At 35.8% G+C, this 21836-nt stretch overlaps 2 protein-coding genes across 4 annotated transcripts in view; one reads left to right on the plus strand and one right to left on the minus strand.

Moving 5' to 3' along the window:
• Positions 1-490: 490 nt before the first annotated feature.
• TRIP11 (thyroid hormone receptor interactor 11) overlaps positions 491-21836 on the minus strand; it is a 61279-nt gene continuing 39933 nt past the window's right edge. For all 3 annotated transcript variants that reach the window (XM_058567568.1, XM_058567569.1, XM_058567567.1), the window contains 6 exons: positions 16399-16498; positions 6680-6761; positions 5745-5859; positions 5147-5263; positions 3345-3489; positions 491-863 (listed from right to left, as the gene is read on the minus strand). In XM_058567568.1, coding sequence (XP_058423551.1) covers positions 640-863; positions 3345-3489; positions 5147-5263; positions 5745-5859; positions 6680-6761; positions 16399-16498 — 783 coding nt within the window. In that variant the 3' untranslated portion in view covers positions 491-639. The remainder of the gene's footprint in view (positions 864-3344; positions 3490-5146; positions 5264-5744; positions 5860-6679; positions 6762-16398; positions 16499-21836) is intronic.
• On the plus strand, positions 20972-21295 carry LOC131421036 (mitochondrial import inner membrane translocase subunit TIM14-like). Its single transcript, XM_058567571.1, is given in 2 exon segments — positions 20972-21159; positions 21162-21295. Coding segments are annotated over 2 exon segments (273 nt in total). The 5' UTR covers positions 20972-21005; the 3' UTR covers positions 21281-21295.

Genomic DNA, 21836 nt, shown 5'->3' on the forward strand with positions numbered 1-21836 from the left:
TTCTGTGCTGTACTGTAGTGGTGGTCACGTGGACCTGCACATGTGACAAGACGGCACAGAAGCAAATACACACTCCACTTTAGGACACCTATGACCTCCCAGGGACAACCCTGTTCTTGGCTTGTCCATAAAGTCTGCTAAAGATGATTAATATATGCTTCAGATCAATTTTCTGCACTATGCAGATAAGCCACTACTATTATTTTCTTCTTCTTTCTGTTTTGTAAATCTCTTGATTATCTTTAAAAGATAAGCCACATGTTTCTAGCTTAAATGAGCTTGAAAATCAGAGAAGGAAAGAAAGCTGATATATAGCTACTAGTATTCTTGTCTTTTTATTTTTCTTATTTTTGTAAATTAAGATAAAAGATCAAATGTTTCTAGCTTAAATTAGGTCAAATCAGAGAAGGAAAAAAGCAGATAATAGAGCAAACACTTCCTCCTGCGACATCTGCAATTTCTAAAAGCATTAAGAATATTTTATTTAAATTAAGAATATTTTTATTAAATTTAGAGAAAGTACAACTGCAAACAAACACATGACTTTTTCCAAAAGGGCACTTTGTGATAAAGTACATACACATAGTGTTCACGGTTTCTTTAAAGTGCTACGTATGTCGTCTCTGGCTGGAGAGTCACCTACTGCTGCTTTAAAAGATCTTTCAACACGACTCCAGCGCTGTTGTCCGGTAACACTGGCAAAGGGGTAAATGTGGGCAACACATCTGAGATGGGTTTCAAAAGGAGATGCCCAGGCCCAGCAGGTCCAAGTCCAGCTGGGTTAATGAGAGGCACAGCCGCAGAGCGGGGGGCCAGGAACGGATTCACGTCTGTTCTTCTACCAGGCCTGGATTCTGCTGCATCTAAACGATAAAATATGAACTGCTTAGTCTCCTATAATTTTTTTTAGTCAATGCTGGCTATACATGTGTTTTAGGTTCCCAGATACCTAAATAAATAAATTTGGCCCCTAAATAAATTTAATTCATATGCTGCTGGATTCTGGATCCGATAAGCAGGGTCTATAAAACATAAAAGGGTGAGAGACAATAAGAGAAAGGAATGGGAGAAAGAAGAAAGGAGAAAAGAATATGTGTATGTATAGCCAATACTTTATTAAACACATTAATATTGTTGGTTTATATTTAAATACCAGTTCTATGACTGATAAACCTCATTTACTATAGTAACAGCTTTTTAAAATGTGTTCCCGGGGCCGGCCCTGTGGCTTAGCGGTTAAGTGCATGCGCTCCGCTACTGGCGGTCCGGGTTTGGATCCCGGGTGCGCATCGACGCACCGCTTGTCCGACCATGCTGAGGCCACGTCCCACATACAGCAACTAGAAGGATGTGCAACTACGACATGCAACTATCTACTGGGGCGTTGGGGGGAAAGAAAAAGGAGGAGGATTGGCAATAGATGTTAGCTCAGGGCCGGTCTTCCTCAGCAAAAAAAGAGGAGGATTGGCATGGACATTACCTCAGGGCTGATCTTCCTCACAAAAAAATAAATAAATAAAATAAAATAAAATGTGTTCCCTACGTTACAAGGCAAATTCTCTACTCACCTGAAAGATGAAGGACTTGAGAACTTGTTTTCCCCAATTACGATGGTCATGAAAAAAACTAGCACCCATATTACAATGATAACAATCAGATTTCATATTAATTTACCCAAAGGAAAAAACAATATATGCATTAAATGAGTCGATCATCTTTTAGAAATTGAAAGGTTTGAAAACAATTCTTGATTAGATCATTTCTGCATAAAGTTAGGATGAACAATTAGTTTTTATTGGAATAGGTATTTGGTTTATGGCCTAATGCTTAGTGATAAAACTCTGCTTTATTACCCAAGACCACTAACAACTTCCTTGTGAAGAGACAAGCAACCCCTTGAAGGTGCCCACTTCAGCAATGGGAAACTCAAATAAAAGAAGCCTCCAAAACAAAGAGAGCATTGAGACAAATTCATCAAATCTATTTATCATCAATCTCCCGTGGGTCCCCAAGCTGTACTTTCCTGTGAATGACAACTTTCCAAACTCTGGAAAAGCTTCTGGTGACTCTTAGTAAACTCTGACTCTCGCCACACACTTACAAATCCAGGATTTGTAAGACTAAGCTTGCTTTTTTTCATGCAAACCCTCTACCAACTCAGAACATCACTAGCTTTTGTCTCTGACCAATACAAATCAAGCTGAGCACAGGACTTGACAACTGAAGCCGGGGAGAACAGGAAAGAGGGAGCAGAGGGAAGGAGGAGACAGGACGGAGCAGAGACAGGGAAGGGAGAGACCCTGTCATAATGAATTTCGGAATCTGCTTCAAGATGCCACAATCTATTGTGACAAGAAAGTGTTTTTAGTATAGTCTACACCTGTTAGATAAAGTTAAGACTTTTCACTAAATTTAGCTGCCAAATCTTAACAACAAATTTTACCACTTTTTCCTTCTATAAAAGTTCAGGGAAATAGACATATTTGTCTAAATGACTAAGGCAGTTTTTAAAATTTCAGGATATAAATTCTTTAATATTTTATCCAAATTTAAGTATCTGACGTGACATAAACTTGAGTGTATAATAAAAACAATACCTTTACAGTTCAACTAGCAAACATGTTAGTCTGTATTAAAATATGAAGATTTCAGATAAAAGAGAAACCTTCTAAAAGGTAAAGAATCTATTTATAGTCTAATGGATTATACTTCAATTTCAACTCAAGAAATTTTACTGAATGCTAATATAGGGGATATGAATATAAATAAGACCCTTACAACCTAATGGGATTGAAAACTATGTACACACATTATAGAACCACCAAACCATCTGCTTCCAGGCAGACCTTCATAACGTTCTTGGATGTCTAAGCCAGTTTACTAAACTGCTCTTATAAATACTATTAGCATACCAAGGTTTAGTCGTTGAGTGTAACACTTAGATCTTCACAGGGAAAAAAAACTTTCTCTAACTATAAACTACACTTCTAACTCTGATTAGCAATAAGCACCATTAGAGAGAAAGGAAAACAGGTGACCAAGCAAAGGTTTACCAGTTTACCACTACTTTCAAGAATAATTCAAAGTGGCTTATGCAGAGAGAGAATTATTCTGATACACAAAAGGAAAATATTTCATATTGTTCACATTAATCTAAGCCAATTAAATATCAGATTGCTATTGCTAAGACTATATGAAGCCAAAATCTAATGCCTTACTGGAATTTTGGAAGAAGTCATTGCACATTTTCAAAAACACTAAAAATTTAATATCACTATAAAATATAATCACAAATTAAGCATTTGATTTTTTAAACTGTAGAAAAAATAAATATCTGCTTTTACCTTTAAAACTTTCTGGTACATTTGTTTCTAGTTTTCTTCTTCCTGGTGAATCCAGAGGTTTCATATCATGAACAGAAAGCTTTGGTGGTGGAACAGATGGATGAGATTCCGTTTCCAGAAATTTAACAAAAAGTTCTGAAAAAGACTAAGAAAAAAATATTTGGGTTCTATAAGGCAAATATTAAAATTATATTCACTACAACTAAAAAAAATGTACCAGCTGCTCTAATTAAATATTAAAAACTAATCATGCCATCTGAATAACTTCTTTATAAATAAGCTTTATGAACAACAAAAACTGGTAGTACTCTAGTTACATTAGATTATCAACTAAAAACTTGAACAATTTAATCAATAGCCTGATGACAACACTTGTTACAAACGTTACAGTCAGAATTAGCCACCTGGTAACACAGATTTCTTGCCATCAATGGCACTTAAGATATAAAATTTTAAATCATTTTAATAACTTTACATAAACATAAAATATTATATTGATGGCATACAACTAGTAAACAGTCATATTTTTCTAAAGTAACAACCAGTCAATGAATATAGCAAAAGCTCACTAACAATATTATCAGATTAAAATAAAATAATGTAGACCTTTCCTTTAAATTAAATTTTACGCCATCCAATTTTAAATAGGGTTTTATCTTTAACGAGCTCTAAGTCATCTATCCTCGTTTCTTCTTTATTAAAAAAAAAAAGAAGTAAACTCCACATTCTAACACACTACTCAACTCTAATATTTATCTGAAGCTACTATATACCAGGCACTATGTTTTCATGTTTATTCACAGCCTCTTCCTACTAGAATGCAGGCTTGCTGAGGGCAGGCACTTAGTCTGTCTGCTTTGCTGCTGTATCCCCAGTGCTCAGAACAGTCTGGTACACAGTAGGTGCTCAATAAGCATTTATTAGCTCAATGACTAGGTAGATACATACATGCATAAAATAGAGCCTTTGTCTTTAGCAATCTCATAATTTAGTAGTAAGACAAACAAATAATTGTGTGCCTACAGCAGCATGATCAAATACAAAGAAGGGAACAGTTAATACTTTGAAAAATAAAAGTACCAGATAAATAAAAAGTTAAAACAAAACCTATATGAAATAAAATTATTAAAACTGGCTTATTAGGGCCGGCCCGGTGGCGCAAGCGGTTAAGTGCGCGCGCTCCGCTGCGGCGGCCCGGGGTTCGCTGGTTCGGATCCCGGGCGCGCACCGACGCACTGCTTGGCAAGCCATGCTGTGGCGGCGTCCCATATAAAGTGGAGGAAGATGGGCACGGATGTTAGCCCAGGGCCAGTCTTCCTCAGCAAAAAAAAAAAAAAAAGAGGATTGGCGGATGTTAGCACAGGGCTGATCTCCTCACAAAAAAAAAAAAAAAAAGGCAGAAATCCAATAAATATTGGGCCGGCCCCGTGGCTTAGCGGTTAAGTGCGTGCGCTCGGCTGCCGGCGGCCCGGGTTCGGATCCCGGGCGTGCACCGATGCACCGCTCCTCCGGCCATGCTGAGGCCGCATCCCACATACAGCAAGTAGAAGGATGTGCAGCTATGGCATACAACTATCTACTGGGGCTTTGGGGGAAAAATAAATAAATAAAATGTTGAAAAAAAAAAAAAAAATTGGCTTATTATCTTTAAACTAATCACCTCTCTGGATCTCAGTTTCTACGACTCCAAACTAAAAGGGCTGTATAAAATAACCTAAAAAGGAACTCTGATTCTTTGCAAACGAATGTGATATACAATCATTTCACCATTCATACTCAGCAAGAATAAAATCAACTCTTACGCTATTAAACTGAGATTGCTGATTTGGTCTCAGAGGTGTATTGGGGACACTTTTTGATCCTCCTCCAAGCCACCCAGTCATCCACCTGGTAACACTGCCCTGATCTTCATTCAACAACTGAAAGATTAATTTTAAAACAGAAAAATATTATCAATACAAGAAAAAAAAAATAAGAACAATTTTTATATGATTTCAGGTGCTAGCAAACCACGCTTTTTGAGTCCAATTCCTAGTAAATGTTTCCTACTGATAGAGGCTACAAATACAATGAAATGTATGTTTCTTACTGATAAAGGTTACATATAGAATGACATGTCATCCTAAGCACTATCGAGTAAAAGATGAAGATTGTCATGTCTTAAAATTTCAGCATTCTGATAAGACTGGTGGCTTCTAAGTTACAAAATATTTAAACTGATATGACACAAACTGGACAAATCTACTTCTTCACCATGGTGTGAAATGACTCCATTTCCACATTACTGAGAAAACTGTATTCAAGAAAAGTTATATAATCTACAGTAAAAGAAAACAATTTTATATCATGCCACTATTTTAGTTATAAATATATTCAGCATGTCTTTCATTGTTCAGTTACCTGATCTATTTCTTCCCTTTTGATATCCAAGATGCTTCCCATTAATCGTAACACTTCATGACGCTTATTTTTTGGTGTGTGAAAATGTCCAATGAAGAGGTTTCTCATTAGGACTCTAAGAAAATGAAGGCAGAAACAGCTCAAATTAACTCAACAGTTATCCCAATATTTAGTGTACCCAAACAATAACCACTAATCATATAAATATTTATACTTAAATGATAATTATAGAAAACACTAAACAATAAAATATTTTAAAGTAACTTTTTAAAAAATCTTGACAAGTCTAAGAATATTTCAAACAACGCAAAATGTATACCTTTTAAAACATCACTTATTAGTCACCCACTTTCTTCAACTAAACAATCAACTGAGACGGTGCCTCCTCAGTAATTCTCAGTGCCTGTCTGGGTTGACGTCTACCTTGAGGAGACATTTCAGATTTTTCCTTCTCCACTTTAAATGGTGATGATAGTTCTTGTGCTTAACGGTTATGCTTTTATTTCCCCATTCACATTCACTAAAAATTTGCTAATAATATCTAAATCTTTAAAATATTAATGATCTATTACATATATACCTAGGTTTCACACCTAATACATTTGAACAAGATATGTTCATTTAAGGACAGTAAAGAGAGCAAAAAGGAATGGTAAGAATAAAGTTTTTATTTTCAAGTATGTCATGTTGTGGCGATATTTCATCTCTTCCATATGGTTTTAAGAAAAAGAATTCGAGCTGGGAAAAATCTATTTAAAAACCAAGAAGAGAAGCTATTCTGCTGACCCCTCATTAAAAACACCTACATCTCATCACTATATAGAAAAAGAAAAGGCTTTTTAAAAACTTAATCACATATAAACATCTATGTGTAGAAGTTTTTACAATAAAAGTAATCTCTATAAAATATATAAAAGTTAAAAGGCAGAGCATACTTGTCCACTTTTCCTTCTGTGCTGTTCACTAAGTTCATCAATTTCTTTTGTACATCATTCAGCATTTCTTGTCGGAGCTCATCTGTTTTAGAACATGCGAATAAAGATAGTCATTAATGGATTAAAATAGTCTAGATGAACATATAATGAAATTTATGACATCTTTACCGTGAATTTTGAATATATGCACTTATTCTAATTAGAAATATTCAATCACTTCCATCTCTTCTTTGGTTCACGGAACTAGGCTCTCTGGTATAGAAATTACCTGGAGGTCAGAGTATGCATTAATTCACACGGTTTAACCCCAATAAGGTAATGAATTCTTTAAGAGAAAATTTAAAAACCAAAAAAACGGTTTTCATTCTTTTCAGAAACTTAATAGCAAAGAAGAAATTTTCACCACTGCTTTCTTGCATGAAACATTTCCAGAGTCACTCTTTAACGGGAAGAAATGAAAAGGACAATTTTAGATTTTCCTTTTTCCGTTTTCCTGGCTGGACTCTGTTTTTTGTGAAATGACTAAGAAGAGTTTCTAACACTAGAACTATGAGTGTAGTTGTAGTAGTTCTAACACATGGTTCAGGATGTAGCTGATACGGCAAAGTATTCCGGGGTAAATAAATTGCAAAACACAATTCAGATCACTGGTTCTAAGACACTAATCAAAATATTATAGCTTGACTGATTTAGAAGGATGTTTGGACTATTTTATTTTAAAATTCTATTTATTTAAAAAGGAAGCAAAATCTGTAAAAGCTTGGTGGAATAGTTGGAATTTGAGCAGTATTAAAGGCAAAGCCTAGAATCACAACAGGAGATACCCTGTTCACAAATTCACCCATGCCACAGGGCCAAGGATTCCAAGACTAAGGAGCTCTCAGCCAGATCCACGAGTTACACATTACCTCACACAAGTGGAGAGTTTCAGCCGAACGAGATACTTAACTTCAAGCTAGATTACAAGTTTTGTTTTGAAATAAATGAAGAGGAGACTGCTTTGCAGCAGAGCTCTACGTTTCAAATCAAGAAACACTCACACCCAGACACCACTTTCGCCTCTCTCCACAAACGTGCTCCTTGAGTCACGCTGCCTTCTCCTAGTGGTGGCTAGATACAAATTCCCTTTTCAGATATATGACTTGCAAATATCTCTCCCATTCCATGGGTTGTCATATCACTTTCTTCATAGTATCCTTTGAAGTACAAAAGTGTTTAGTTTTGATGAAGTCTAATTTATTTTTTCTTTTGTTCCTTGTGCTTTTAGTGTCATATCTAAGAAACCACTGTCTAATTCAACATGACAAAATTTCCTCCTATGTTTTCTTCTAAGAGTTTTATAGTTTTAACTCTAAAATGTAGGTCTATGATTCATTTTGAGTTAATTTTTGTGCATGGTATGAAATAGGGGTCCAACTTCATTCTTGTGCAAGTGGATATTCAGTTGTTTCAGCACTATACGTTGAAAAAACTATTCTTTTGGCACCCTTGTTGAAATTCAATTGACCATAAATGTGTGGTTTATTTCTGGACTCTCAAGTCCCACTGCAAGATTTCTGCAAATGTTTTTTTCTTCCACCTGGAAAGATCTTTTCCATTGGCACTGCCTATTAACTCCTATTCACCCTTCCTGGCTCAGTTCCCAGGTCACTTCCTCAAAGAAGTTTTCTCTGAACCTTACAGATTAGGCCAGGTCCATCTGCTTTATTTTCACTGTCTTGTACAATACCTAAAATTCTGATGTACAGTACTAAATGTATATATAAAATGTCCAGTTTAACTGTGTGCAATGGCTTGTGGTTTTTCTGCAAAATGTAATTCAAATAATATTGCAAAATGTAATTCATAGAATAGGCTAACTTTACCAAAATAGAGATGGTTGCCACAACCATATTATAAAAGCAAGGTTTGTGTTCGGAAAATCTACTACAAACGTTTCCTTTCCTGTCTTTCCAGTAAGGAATTTAAGCTTGGACATTAAAAAAAGAGAGAGAAAGAGAACAAGACTATTATTAAAATCTAAGTAAGTAAAAGACATTTTAGGTTCTTAATGTGCACATATATACAATGAACGGATGGTGCTATTTGGGCCTTTTCTAGTACTACACTCTGAATGTAAACAGAACTCTCAACTACTCAGAAGAATAGCAAGTAAGTGAATCTCTTGTGGATGTTTTGAATTAACCATTCCACGCAAGAGCTAAAGTAAGACTCACAGTAACGACGGACACAGTCTTCTCTTTCATCCTCCCCCACTCCTCCCCAAGGCTCTAGAAAGGTAGCAGAAAGAGGTCAAACACACCCCACCCATATCTTCCCTTTCTCTGAGATTTCCCTTCTCCTACCTACTTTTTTCTAAAATTAATGATGTTTTATATTGATTAGATGTCAAAATGATAATATTCTGGATACACTGGTTTATATAAAATGTTATTAAAATTAATTTCACTTGTATCTTTTTTACTTTTTTAACGTGGCTACTAAAAAAGTTTAAATTATACATGTGGCTTGCATTATATTTTTATTGGCTAGTACTGCCTTGGAGCATAACCAGGATATAACCACACTATACTGTCTCTTACTAAAAAAACAAAGACAAAACTGAATGATAAATAGACATCTTCAGAGTAAAATTCAGAGTTGATTCTGATAAAAACGATTTTAATAAAATAAATTAGAAAAATTTACCTTTGCTCTATGAAAAACTGATTAAGAAATCTGTCAATAAAGTTCAAGTCAAAAATATTTTCTTGATGAAAACTAATTAATATTGGTATAATTTTGATTAAAATCTCTTGTGTTCTCAAAGGTAGGGTCAAAACATCCTTAAGGCCAATATAACAGGGTAAAATTTCTTAAACCTATTAGCAGAACACAAGTTAGTCCTGAACTAATGTGATAGAGAATTGATAACTCTGCATATCCTTGCAGGCATGCAGAGGGCTGTTACAAATTTAAGTAGTAATTTAAACATATTCTGATATTTGAGTCTAGAAAAAAGCCCTCAGAATTTGGGGTAAGGGATTGGAAGGATGGTATTAACTAGGAAAGGTTTAGAAAAGAAAGAAAGTCAAATACGGACTTCAAAGGTCCCTACAGACTTCTCTTCTTCTCTAGGCACCCTTATTCTCCCCGCATCAGAGATTCTGAATACCTCTCCACAAAAACTAACACTAATTCAAACCACAATTTGAAATCAGAACTGTATTTATATGGGCAGGTAAAATACGGTTATTCAGAAATGGATTTTTTCCAAATACAATATCCCTGTGAAATACTCTAACATGCCAAAATAATTCTCTGGAAGTTAAAAAAAAAAAAAAAAAAAAGAGGGCAGTGGGGTATACTTTCAAGTTGAACAATAAAGCATCTGAGATTTAGTCTAGTTTAGAGGAAGAGTTACTCCGAATATGCGACATCCCCAAACCTGCCATATCTGAGCCCCTGTGCCATAATGCCTAGAGATGGCACCATGGTCTTTATCACTTGATTTAAAATGAAAATTGGGGGCCAGCCCGGTGGCACAAGCAGTTAAGTGTACACGCTCCACTGCTGCAGCCCGGGCTTCACCGGTTCGGATCCTGGGCGTGCATCGATGCACTGCTTGGCAAGCCATGCTGTGGCAGCGTCCCATATAAAGTGGAGGAAGATGGGCACAGATGTTAGCCCAGGGCCAGTCTTCCTCAGCAAAAAAAGAGGAGGATTGGCAGATGTTAGCACAGGGCTCATCTCCTCACAAAAATAAATAAATAAATAAAAAATAAAAATAAAATGAAAATTGAACATAAAACGTAATTGACTACAACAAATCAGCAAATCATAATTTTACATTTTATTTGTGATTAGTAATGCTGTACTATAACACTGTCTTCAGATAACATCATAAAATTAAGTCACATAGTAATGCTGTACTATAACACTGTCTTCAGAGAACATCATAAAATTAAGTCACACTCCTTACAAAGTCATTTGGCTATTTCAAGACTAAGCTCTCTTGGACAAGATTCAGTCAGGTTGAACAGTCACCTGACAGAGAAAAGAAAGGTGGTTGGAACAGGACTCGAGAGTCAGAGGACATGCATATGAATTATGTTCCTGCCACCAGGACCAAACTTTGTTGTCTATTTTGTAAAATGAGCATGCTTTTCTCAAAGGATTTTGAGAGAATCTACTGAGTAATTAAATGTGACTTTTCTAAAGAGTAAAGTGCCATATAAGGCATTAGTACTCATTCATCTGATTTCTTAAAATAACTAGAGTTCATCTTTCAACCTAGCTCTAACCAATATCAATATGTATCACTTTGGTTAATATTAACATTGATCATTTTTCCTCCATTTTGTCTTATTTGTCATCTTTACAAACCAAGGCAAGAGTCAACAGAAGGAAGAAAAAAATGTTAGAAAGATGATTTCATAGATAGATATGTCAGTAAATAAATTGGATCTACTGTCTTACTTGCACTGGCTACTTAAAAAATAAACTTAAATCTGATATATTAAATCTAATGTAAGGAAATTTGGACTCATTTAATTAAATATAATCAAAGCTAAAGCTAGAAATTAGGTGGTCTTTTTATTACAGAATTTCAACTTACACAAGATCACTTTCATTATAATACCAAATAATATTTTTTAAAGGCATCTTATATTTATTTACATTTGAAGTTAAGACATAGTAGCATCTGCTGTCTTTTAACTCAATTCTTTTCAACCATATCAGACACAGAATTTTAAGGTCTAGAGTACATGCTGAATGCTTTCTTGTTCCATAATTATAATTATTAATTGCTGAAAAGTAATTTTTGAAATTCCACTTCCTAGCAATGAACTAACAGGAAAAGAAGTTTATTAATACAGTATAACCTTGTTAATTTGAATTTCACTAGATCAGAATCTGTGACTAAACTGAAATAGCAATGTTGAGGTCTACTGGATTATTTGTACACTTAAATTAGAGTTACTAAGTGCATTTGAGATTTTATATAAATATTTTTAATGTAACAAGATCAAATTTATTTTCCCTCTCCACCCTCCTCCCTCAATCCTTTAGTATGAATTCAGATCATTTGTACTGTATTTTTCCATAACAAATCAAAAATTTTTTAAAAGACTGAATCTTGTGAGTCAAGTTACATATTTAACACTTAAAGATTCACTCAGACCAGCTATATCCCAAAATAAAGGACTGCAATTTTGTCAGTGAAAAGTAAAATCATTATAATAATTTTGCCACTTAATATCATCATCACTACGAAAATACACTATACAAAAGGTTTTCTAGGCTGCAGACTGAACCTCAATTCATTTCTGAAAGCTCCCTGTTGCAAATCAACACAGACTAAATCCGGCCCAAAGAAATGTTTTGTTCGGCCCACAAAGGGTTTTTAGAAAAACTTAAATTAGGTGTCACAATAAAAAACTGGAATATTTCACATAAAAATCTACATTTCCAGCGTCTCTTGAAAGATCTGAAGAGTTGGCAACATTGGGCTCACCCTCCTGCTTGGCAACAGTTGGGTGGAGCTGAGAATTTGCTGCCCCCTATAACAAACTCTCCAATTCACCACAGTCTCAATTCTATTTGCTCTTTCATATTGTCATTTGGACCCCAGTTTACAATTTCTGGTTGTGATCCATACTTATAGTTTCATTTCTCCACAGAGGAATCCATTTCCACCTCTGCCTTCCCTTTGGTTATTACTAGTTCCCCAGATCTTCAGCCAGTTTCCAGATTATGCCACATAGTTTCACATGAATTGCTCCCTCTGTCTAGAATACTCTTCCCCAACTCCCTACCTTCTTAGCTGTACCTATTCATCAGTCAAGTGAGGTCAAGCACACCATTCACTAGTGTTTTCTACCATTCCATACCACCATCACCAAGTAGAATGGATTGCTCCTTCCTTTTGAAACAATTTGTTACATGGACGTGATTACATGTAGCCTTCCCCTTTGGGCCTGACTGTAGACCTCCTGAAAGTAGAGACCCTTGTCCCCTATCTTTGTACCACCAGTGTCTATTTTAGTGCTTGGTACACAGCAGAAAATAATAAATTTTTGATAAATAAAGAATGATTGATTTTTCTCTGGGAAAGGAGAATATCTGGGAAGAACAGAACACAGCACAAAAAGAATAAATGATTTATGTTTTGAGTTACTCATCCATACGAGGGAAAATACACAAAAAACATTAACTCAGAACATTCTCATCTCTACATAATTTACTTTTTCCTTTATACTTAGAAGAATTAATAAAATACACATTTAAAATTATACTCATTAAGTTTAAAAGGGCTTAATTATTTACCTAATTGATATAAACGTTTTTCTTAACTAAAATTTTGACATTATCTAGTATACCCAGATGTTTATACTGTCACAAATAATTTTTTAACCATTTATGGCAATTCAGAAAACTGCATCTGGTATTTCTTATATGTTTCCTCTAAAATCACCACTTCTGCCAAAAACATCTATAAAGAAATCCCTCAAAAGGTTTGGGTAACAAAGCGTCTGGGAATGTATTTGGCCTATATTCAACAGGACATTATATGTTTTCTTGTATAAATCATGTCCTGGAAAACAGAATGTCTTTATTTAAAATAAAAACTACAATCCAGCACCATAAAGGTAGTTCCATGAAAAATATTTTAAACTTCTTTTATATTTGTAGTTTTAAAACACGTTTTTATGCTTCATATTACAGTAGGTTTACTGGCGCTCATTTTATATGTTCTTCTTGATTTTCTTTAAAAAAACACTCTAAAGAAATTTTCCATTCTCAACTCATAGAAGACTTTAAAAAGCAGTCACCAAACCTTAAAAAAAAAATCAGTTATGGGACCCTTTAAGATACAGCTATAAACTGGCAGACACACCAAAAGATTTTCCCAATGCTAGAATCTAAACTTGTATTGTTTAGGAAAACTTATTTTTCTTTGCATACTATAAAATTCAGCACCCTTTTGAATAACAGTTATCAAAACAACAACTATTTTGTGCTTTCTATTTCAATTTCATCCAATCACTTTCATTTAAACAGGAATTTATCTCAAGGATAACGGCAGAGAATAAGAAGTGAAAGAAGAAAAATGTCAGTTAGCCACAAATACAGCAAGATAACGCATCTTTTAACGGTTCAGCTGTGGTCTAGGTTTCCAAAGGTGTATATTTTCCCATTAGTGACAACTACATAGAAATTCTGAACTCTCATCAACTCAGGATAGTTAATGAAAGACACTGTCCTGTCTGCTTCAGAGAGGACTAGTGTCTTGAGTTTGAAAAGTCAATAAAATATAGGATGGCATGTGAAACAAGTCTTTGGGGTTATATCGAAAAAGAACACTCCTGGGTAAAATGCTGAAAGAATAACTTCGAAAAAGAAAGATATCAGTAATTCTTGTACCAGCCAACGTTATCTATTAAAATATAGTACCTATAGGACCTTAGGGTTTCCTTTCATTGTTACTTTCCCTATAGGGGGAATAGGGAGGATAGTGGTGAGGGGAAAGGAGAAAAAGAGAGAAAGGGAAAGAGAAAGGTTCTTATATTTTCGGGGTGAAATCCTACTATTAGTTTAGGGCTCTGCTCCAGTTCCTTTCCTCTATGGAATGCCCTTGAACCTTAATGGGCTTTTTGGGGAACTAAATACACACTGTCTTATGACCACTGTTGTGACCACTGTCTTAAACTATGAACCTATGGTGTATCCATGCTATCTTACTTGCTTAACAAAGCTCCTTGAAAAAAGGGATCTATCTAGTATCTCACATAGCATCTAACACGAAGCCAAGTAACTGGTTCTCATTAAATACTTAATGCCTGATAAGGTATCTTCATACTTTTCATACAAGGCCTATAAATACCCAGAACCCATAACCATGGTTGTGCATTCATGGCACTGAAAATTACGTACTCTAAGAAGGACTGAAATCATCAACAATCTACTGTTTTAATATTGCTGTTTCATGCTATACAGTTCCCTTTTCATATGTTCAACCAGACTGAATCATTTCATCTCTGGTAGCAATGATATAATCAAGCTTTTCAAATAAAATACCACTTTTTTAAGTGAGTTTCCTAATATTGTTTAAATGTTGAAACCTCATATCAAATAATCATCAGTCTAGAGATGCTTAGAAATGAAACAATACTTTGCCACTATAATTCAAGTCTCTATGTACTTTCATGCAACAAAAGCCAATCTGTCTTTTTCAAAATTGTTTCTCCTGGCAAATATTTTCGCTGTCTGGCCAAGTTCTGTGTTAAAAATAAAGTACAGTATTACAACATCAATCAACATTTAAAGTACTTAATGATCTATGAAAGAAAATATACAGTGATTCTTTTGAAACAACCAAGCCAATCAAAGTTTTATTTATATTATCAAATCAAGAGTGCAGCTTTGAGAAAATAAAATCACATTTTGTTTTTTAGAGATACAAAAGCAACATTAAGCACTTAGCTAATAAAAGAAAACAGATTGCTAAGAAGAGCTGTAAATGGCAAGAATGACTTAAAGACATAACAGAACTGTCTCTTTACTCCCCTTCCTGTCTGTGCAACACTGGCCTCTTGCCCGCCCTTCCAAATACCAGTTGTATAAGCATAATTAGAGCTTTTTCTGTAGCTAATATTGACTCCACAAAATGAGTCCAAAGTTCCTATACACTTATAATAAATATTAATTATATTTTTTTGCATGAGTAGGGACCTAAGCCACCTAAGCCTTGTCATTTATAATCAAAATCTGAAAATACTCTACCACTGGGTGTTTAAATGGGTGCCTGCACAAGTACTAAGTAGTGCAGGGACTCTGGTAATATTTATCAACTACAGTAAGTCACAGAATTTTTTATCTTACCATCATCTACTGGGAATGACTCAGGTAGATATCTAAAAGGAGATGTGGCCTTAAATATTACAGAAGCATGACAAACAGTACTGTGTTGTCACAGACCAACAAGCCGGTTCAGAATACTGCCTTTTCACCCCATTAGTCTAGCCCTACCCTAAGACATCAATTCTTTGGCTAATCCCTTGGGTGCCCAGTGTATCTCCTCTGGGTTGCCCATATGTCTTCCAGATAACGCTGTAGTTGCATTGGCCTTCCACCTAACTAGACTGTTTCCCCAATAAATACTGCCTCCAAGTAGGGGCAATCATTTCCACATTTGGGGCACAACTGATAATCCTAAGCACTGGACTCACCTTAGGGAACTGACCAGGCTTATGAGATACCGTACAAGAATCAAAAAATATATGATGAGTGCCTGTATGTAACACACTACCTATAACCATAAAAAGCTAGTTATACCCAGACATTCATTTCACAAAAAGTTACTCTTTTACTTGAGAGTATTGCCCTCTATAACACATCAGATGCCTCTAGGTAGGACGAACACAGACTGATCAGGGAGAAGTCATAACCGTAATAATAAGTCAGGTCAGTCCCCCCTGAAGGACAACAGGGTGACAGCCAACACAACTGGATTACCTCAACATCCAGGAAAACCAAGTGGACAGCCAGGGCCAACTTATGACTCTGCTTTCACTAGGATCATATTCAAATTGAAGCAAACTGGTCATGGGAGATGGAAATATAAGTCACATACCAATGGAAGTTGGATCACTCAACTGTACCAATGCATGAGGGAAACTATGTTTCATTCAACACTAGTGTTGTAGGAAAAAAGAAGGGAAAGAATAAAAACCTACTTTGTTTTTTAAGTTCTTCAATTTGTTCTTCCTTTAAATCTAACTGTTCTGTAAGTCTTGATGCTGAATCCAAGGCAGCATTTGCTTCATCCAAACTCTCCTGAGGAAGGAAAGTTCATTAAAAAGTGGCATGCAAAAATTATTTTGTAAACGATAGGGCTGGAAGACATCTTGGGGTCAATCAAACCTTTTTATTTCTGCTGATGAAGCTATACCTTTGTGACCCTGGCAAGTTCACACAACTAATAAGTATCAAGACAGAACCCACACTTCACAATACAATACTGTCTCTTTTAGAGGAACTACATTAAAACAAAGGATGCTACTAAAAGACAACATGACAAAAGTAAAAAAAGTGACAATAATAAGAAAATAAAAACTATAAACAGTAGATACAAAAAGTCAAGAAATATAGCAACAAATGTTCTTAATTTTTGCAAGTCTGATGGGTATATAAAGCAATGTTTCATTATTACTTTAATTTTTATTTCCTTAACTACTAGTGAATTTGAGCATTATTTCATGTTTACAGGACAGCCGGATCTGCTCTTCTGTGAAAACCTCTTTGCATACCTTGCCCGTTTTTCTATTGAGCTGCCTTTCTCCTGTCAGTTTGTAAGAGCACCTCATATAGCAGACACAAACCCTCTGTCATCAGTGCTACAAATACTATTTGCCAGATCTGCCATTTGTCTGTGGACTGTAAAATATCTTTTGCCATGTAAAAGTGTTTAAATTGTGTATAATCAAACATGTCCTACTTTGCTTTTATAGCTTCTTGAGTTTTAGTCTTAGTGAGGCTCCTCCTTGCCCCTAGACTGTACATGTGGTCTTCTAGATTTTTTCACAAGATATTTATTTTTTTTAATATTTACATCTTTAATATAGTGTTTCTCAATGGGAGTGCTTTTGGCATTCCTGGCCCCTGCCCACTAAATGCCAGAAGACCCATCCAGGCACTGTAACATCCAAAAATAGCCCTAGATTTCCAGTACCACTCCAAGTTGAGAATCCTTGCTTTAATACAATTGAAATTGACTTTTATATATGGTGTAAGATAGCGGTCCAATTTTATTTTCTTCCATATAGACAGCCAGTTGTGCCAACATAATTTATTAGATAATCTATCATTTTTCCCATTAAATTGAAATTAGTTTAGTTTAGGGTTTAGTTTTAAATTCTCAAATATATCCTGGGCTCTATTGCCCGATTCTCCTTCTGTCCCACTAATCTAGTCAATATGGTATTGATTTAGGGATCTATTTTGATATTTAGTAGGCAAGTCCCTCTTCACTGTTGTTCTTTCACACAATTTTCTTGGCTATTCTAGAGTATTCACCCATGTAAATTTCAGGTCAAGTCTTAACATCTTAAATCACAGTGTGATAGCTTTTTTGACATATCATCTTAGATAGGCCATAGTCCCCAGTTATATAATCATATGTATCTAGATGCTGCTGTGAAAGTATTCTGCAAATGTAATCAAAGCTCCTGATCAGCTGAATTTAAGGAAGGCACATTATCCTGGATAATCAGAGTGGCCTGACTGACCAGCTGAAAGCCTGAAAGCAGGGCGGAGGTTTCGCCAAACAGAAGAAACTCCTTCTGTGGACAGCAACTTCGGCCCCTGCCCCTGGAGTTCCATCCTGCTTGTGATTTTCTTTCCTGACCACTTGTGGACAACAGCTCTGGCCCATGCCCAGGAGTTCCAGTCTGCCTGTGATGTGATCTTCCCATTTCGACTGCCAGCCCTAGGAATTTCAGACTTGCTTAGCCAGCCCCCACAATCACATTGCCAATTCCTTGTAATAAATCTCGAAGTATCCATGTATATCATATATATCCATGTGTATATGTGTGTGTGTGTGTCTGAAGAACCTACCCGTTCTGCTTCTCAAGTTGAACCCTGACTAACACACAGCAGGATTAAAACAAAAAAATGTAAATAAAAAATTTAACATTCAAAATCCACAAAACTAAATTTACTTAAAGGAAATTTAAATAAACTTTCAAATGATTTTTTTTTTTTTTTGTGAGAAAGATTAGCCCTGAGCTAACGTCTGTTGTGAATCCTCTTCTTTCTGCTGAGGAAGATTGGCCCTGGGCTAACATTCGTGCCCATCTTCCTCTATTTTATATGTGAGATGCCTGCCACAGCATGGCTCGATAAGAAGTGCATAGGTCTGCACCCAGGATCCGAGCCTGTGAACCCCAGGCCGCTGAAGCGGAATGCACGAACTTAACCACTAAGCCACCGGGCCGGCCCCCCAAGTGATTTTTTTAACCTCATAGCATTTATATTTAAGAGATTATTAAAGCTTAAAACTACACTAAGGGGCCGGCCCCGTGGCTTAGCGGTTAAGTGCGTGCGCTCCGCTGCTGGCGGCCTGGGTTCGGATCTCGGGCGCGCATTGACTCACGGCTTCTCCGGCCATGCTGAGGCCGCGTCCTACATACATCAACTAGAAGGATGTGCAACTATGACATACAACTATCTACTGGGGCTTTGGGGGGAAAAAATAAATAAATAAAAATTATAAAAAAAAAAAAAAAACTACACTAAGACTTTTTCGAAAATTAACGTTTAGTTTCCTTCTTCTTTCTACCATGGTTGTTTTTATTTTATTAATTTCAGCTTTTATCTTTACTAAATCTCTCAGTTTCTTCCGATTTACTTTGTTCTTTTTCTTAATATATGTTACATTTTATATTAAAAAAAATATGAGGGGTGGGCACAAGGGGTGGAGGGATGCATTTATATGGTGACTGACAAACAATAACGTACAACAAAAATTTTACAATTAAAAAAAAGAAATAAAGCTAGTTTAAAAAGAAGATCTAAGGCTGGCCCCATGGCTTAGCGGTTGGGTGCACGCGCTCTGCTGCTGACGGCCCAGGTTCGGATCCCGGGCATGCACCGACGCACCGCTTCTCGGGCCGTGCTGAGGTCGTGTCCCACATACAGCAACTAGAAGAATGTGCAACTATGATGTACAACTATCTACTGGGCGGCTTTGGGGAAAAGAAAAAAAAAAAAGGAGGAGGATTGGCAATGGATGTTAGCTCAGAGCCGGTCTTCCTCAGCAAAAAGAGGAGGATTAGCATGGATGTTAGCTCAGGGCTGATCTTCCTCACAAAAAAAAAAAGAAGATCTGGACTTCTAACAGTATGACAGACCAGATACTCGGGATCCACTGGAAACAACTAAAAGTGTTGGATAAAATATCTTTTTAAATGCATTAATGAGCTGACTAGAAAGTAAGCATAAATGGTCAATAAACATATTAAAAGACACATGACCTTATTAGTAGTCAGAGAAATGCAAATTAAAACCATAAGAAGATAGACCTTCCCACTTACCACATTGGCAAAAACTTTAAAAATTCTGATAATGCCAAGTGTTGCCAAGGATGTAGAATAAGAACTCTTATGCACCACTGCTAAGAGTAAATTAGGACAACTGCTCTAGAAAACAATTTGCCATCATCTAATAAACTTTAAATCGCCATGTATATCCCATGACTCAGCAATTCCAATCCATACATACCTGAAAGAAACTCTCGTACATGTGCACCAGGAGATATAAACAAGGAAGTTCATAACCACATTGTTTGTATAGCAGATAACGGAAATGTCCTTTATCAGTAAAATGGTAAATAAATTATACATTCATGCAACGAATACAGCAGTGAAAATAATGAACCATCTATACACAGTAACACATAGTAACATAGCTGAAAGTCATAAACATAATACTAAGCAAAAAAAGCAAGTCTCAGAAGAATTATTCAATTTATATGCAGTTTAAAATTCCATTTATACAGAGTTTAAAAATATGCAAAAACAATGAATTGTTTGGAGATGCAAATCTATGTGACAAAACCATACAGAAAAACAAGAGGATGACAAACAAACTTTGGAACAGTGGTTATCTATGAGGTAGTCAGAAGGGGATGAGATGGCGAGGGGTGCAAAAGGAACTTCAAGGGACATTCTATTTCTTATACTGGGTGGCAAGTATGTGGATATTCTTACATTTTATGTCTTACCTAAATATTGTTTTGCAGCCAGCCAATATTTAATAAAAATTTTAAAACTTTAAAGGAAATATGTCTTCACTTATTTGGAATATTAACTTGCCTGAACAGCACGTTCACCACTAAGGATAAGTAAATAAATTTCATTATTTTCCACCAGCTATCACCAGAGTCATAAATAAACTTAGAAAAGTTTATCCTAAATCTAAAAGCAAGTCACTTTGGTGTTATATCTCTTCATGGGGGTTCATTTTATTTATATCTTATATATAATTTTTGTAGGTATTAAATATAGCATAATAATAAAGAGAAAAATATTTTAAAGGATTATGCTGCAAAAGAAAAAGATTTAGGCTGGGATGCCCCTGTCTGGGCAGTTTGTGCCTGCTGGTGGTGGCCGGGTCGTTTTCCAGTAGAGACGGGGAGTTGGCGGCGCAGCCTCTGGGCTGGGATAAACCACGCTCCCGGTTGAGGCAGGGGAGCCAGCCGGAGCCACGGCCACTACAGTGGTGGCCGCCGGACTGACCATTGCTGCTGCAGGACTGGCAGGCCGTTAATGTTTTGCAAGTTATGAAGCATATGGAGCCTCAAGTAAAACAAGTTTTTCAAAGTCTACCAAAATCTGCCTTCAGCAGTGGTTATTACAGAGGTGGATTTGAACCCAAAATGACAAAACAGGAAGCAGCATTAATACTAGGCATAAGTCCTACTATCAATAAAGGAAAAAAAGAGATGCTCATCGATGAATTATGCTTTTAAATCAGCCAGACAAGGGAGGATCTCCTTATATAGCACCCAAAATCAATGAAGCTAAAGATTTACTGGAAGGTCAAGCCAAAAAGTGAAGTAAATGTATGATGAATTCTAAGTTCTTATTAGTTTATGTATATGAGTACCAGCTTTTTATAATAAAATGCCTCAAAGCTATAGATTTTAAAAATGATTTAACATAAGGTAAATCAAAGCCTTGGTATAAGAGATTAATACTCAATAATTATGGAAAAAACATACCATTTGAATAGAAATACTGTTCATTACTCATTTAGCAAATAATCTGGTACCTACTTCAAGGCAAAGTGAACAGGACAGTCTCAGCTCTCAAGGAGCACCCAGTCTCATGGGAGACTGATAAATTGGCAATTAAAGTACAACATGTGATAAATATTATGACAGAATTAGCACAGGCTTTACAGTAGGGACTTATCTCATGGGGAGGAAAGGCTGTTAAAGTACAAAGAACTGGCCCAGTGCTTGGAACCTTGAATTTAAGTGAATTTGCCACAACTTTGATCTAAGAAATTGGTCTAAATATGTATATATCCCTGACATAATTCAGATTTCATACATTAAACTGTAATAGTATGATTAAAAAAAAAAGAAAAAGATTTAATGCAATAATAT

Source organism: Diceros bicornis, chromosome 24, assembly GCF_020826845.1.
Source record: "Diceros bicornis minor isolate mBicDic1 chromosome 24, mDicBic1.mat.cur, whole genome shotgun sequence".
NCBI lineage: Eukaryota > Metazoa > Chordata > Mammalia > Perissodactyla > Rhinocerotidae > Diceros > Diceros bicornis.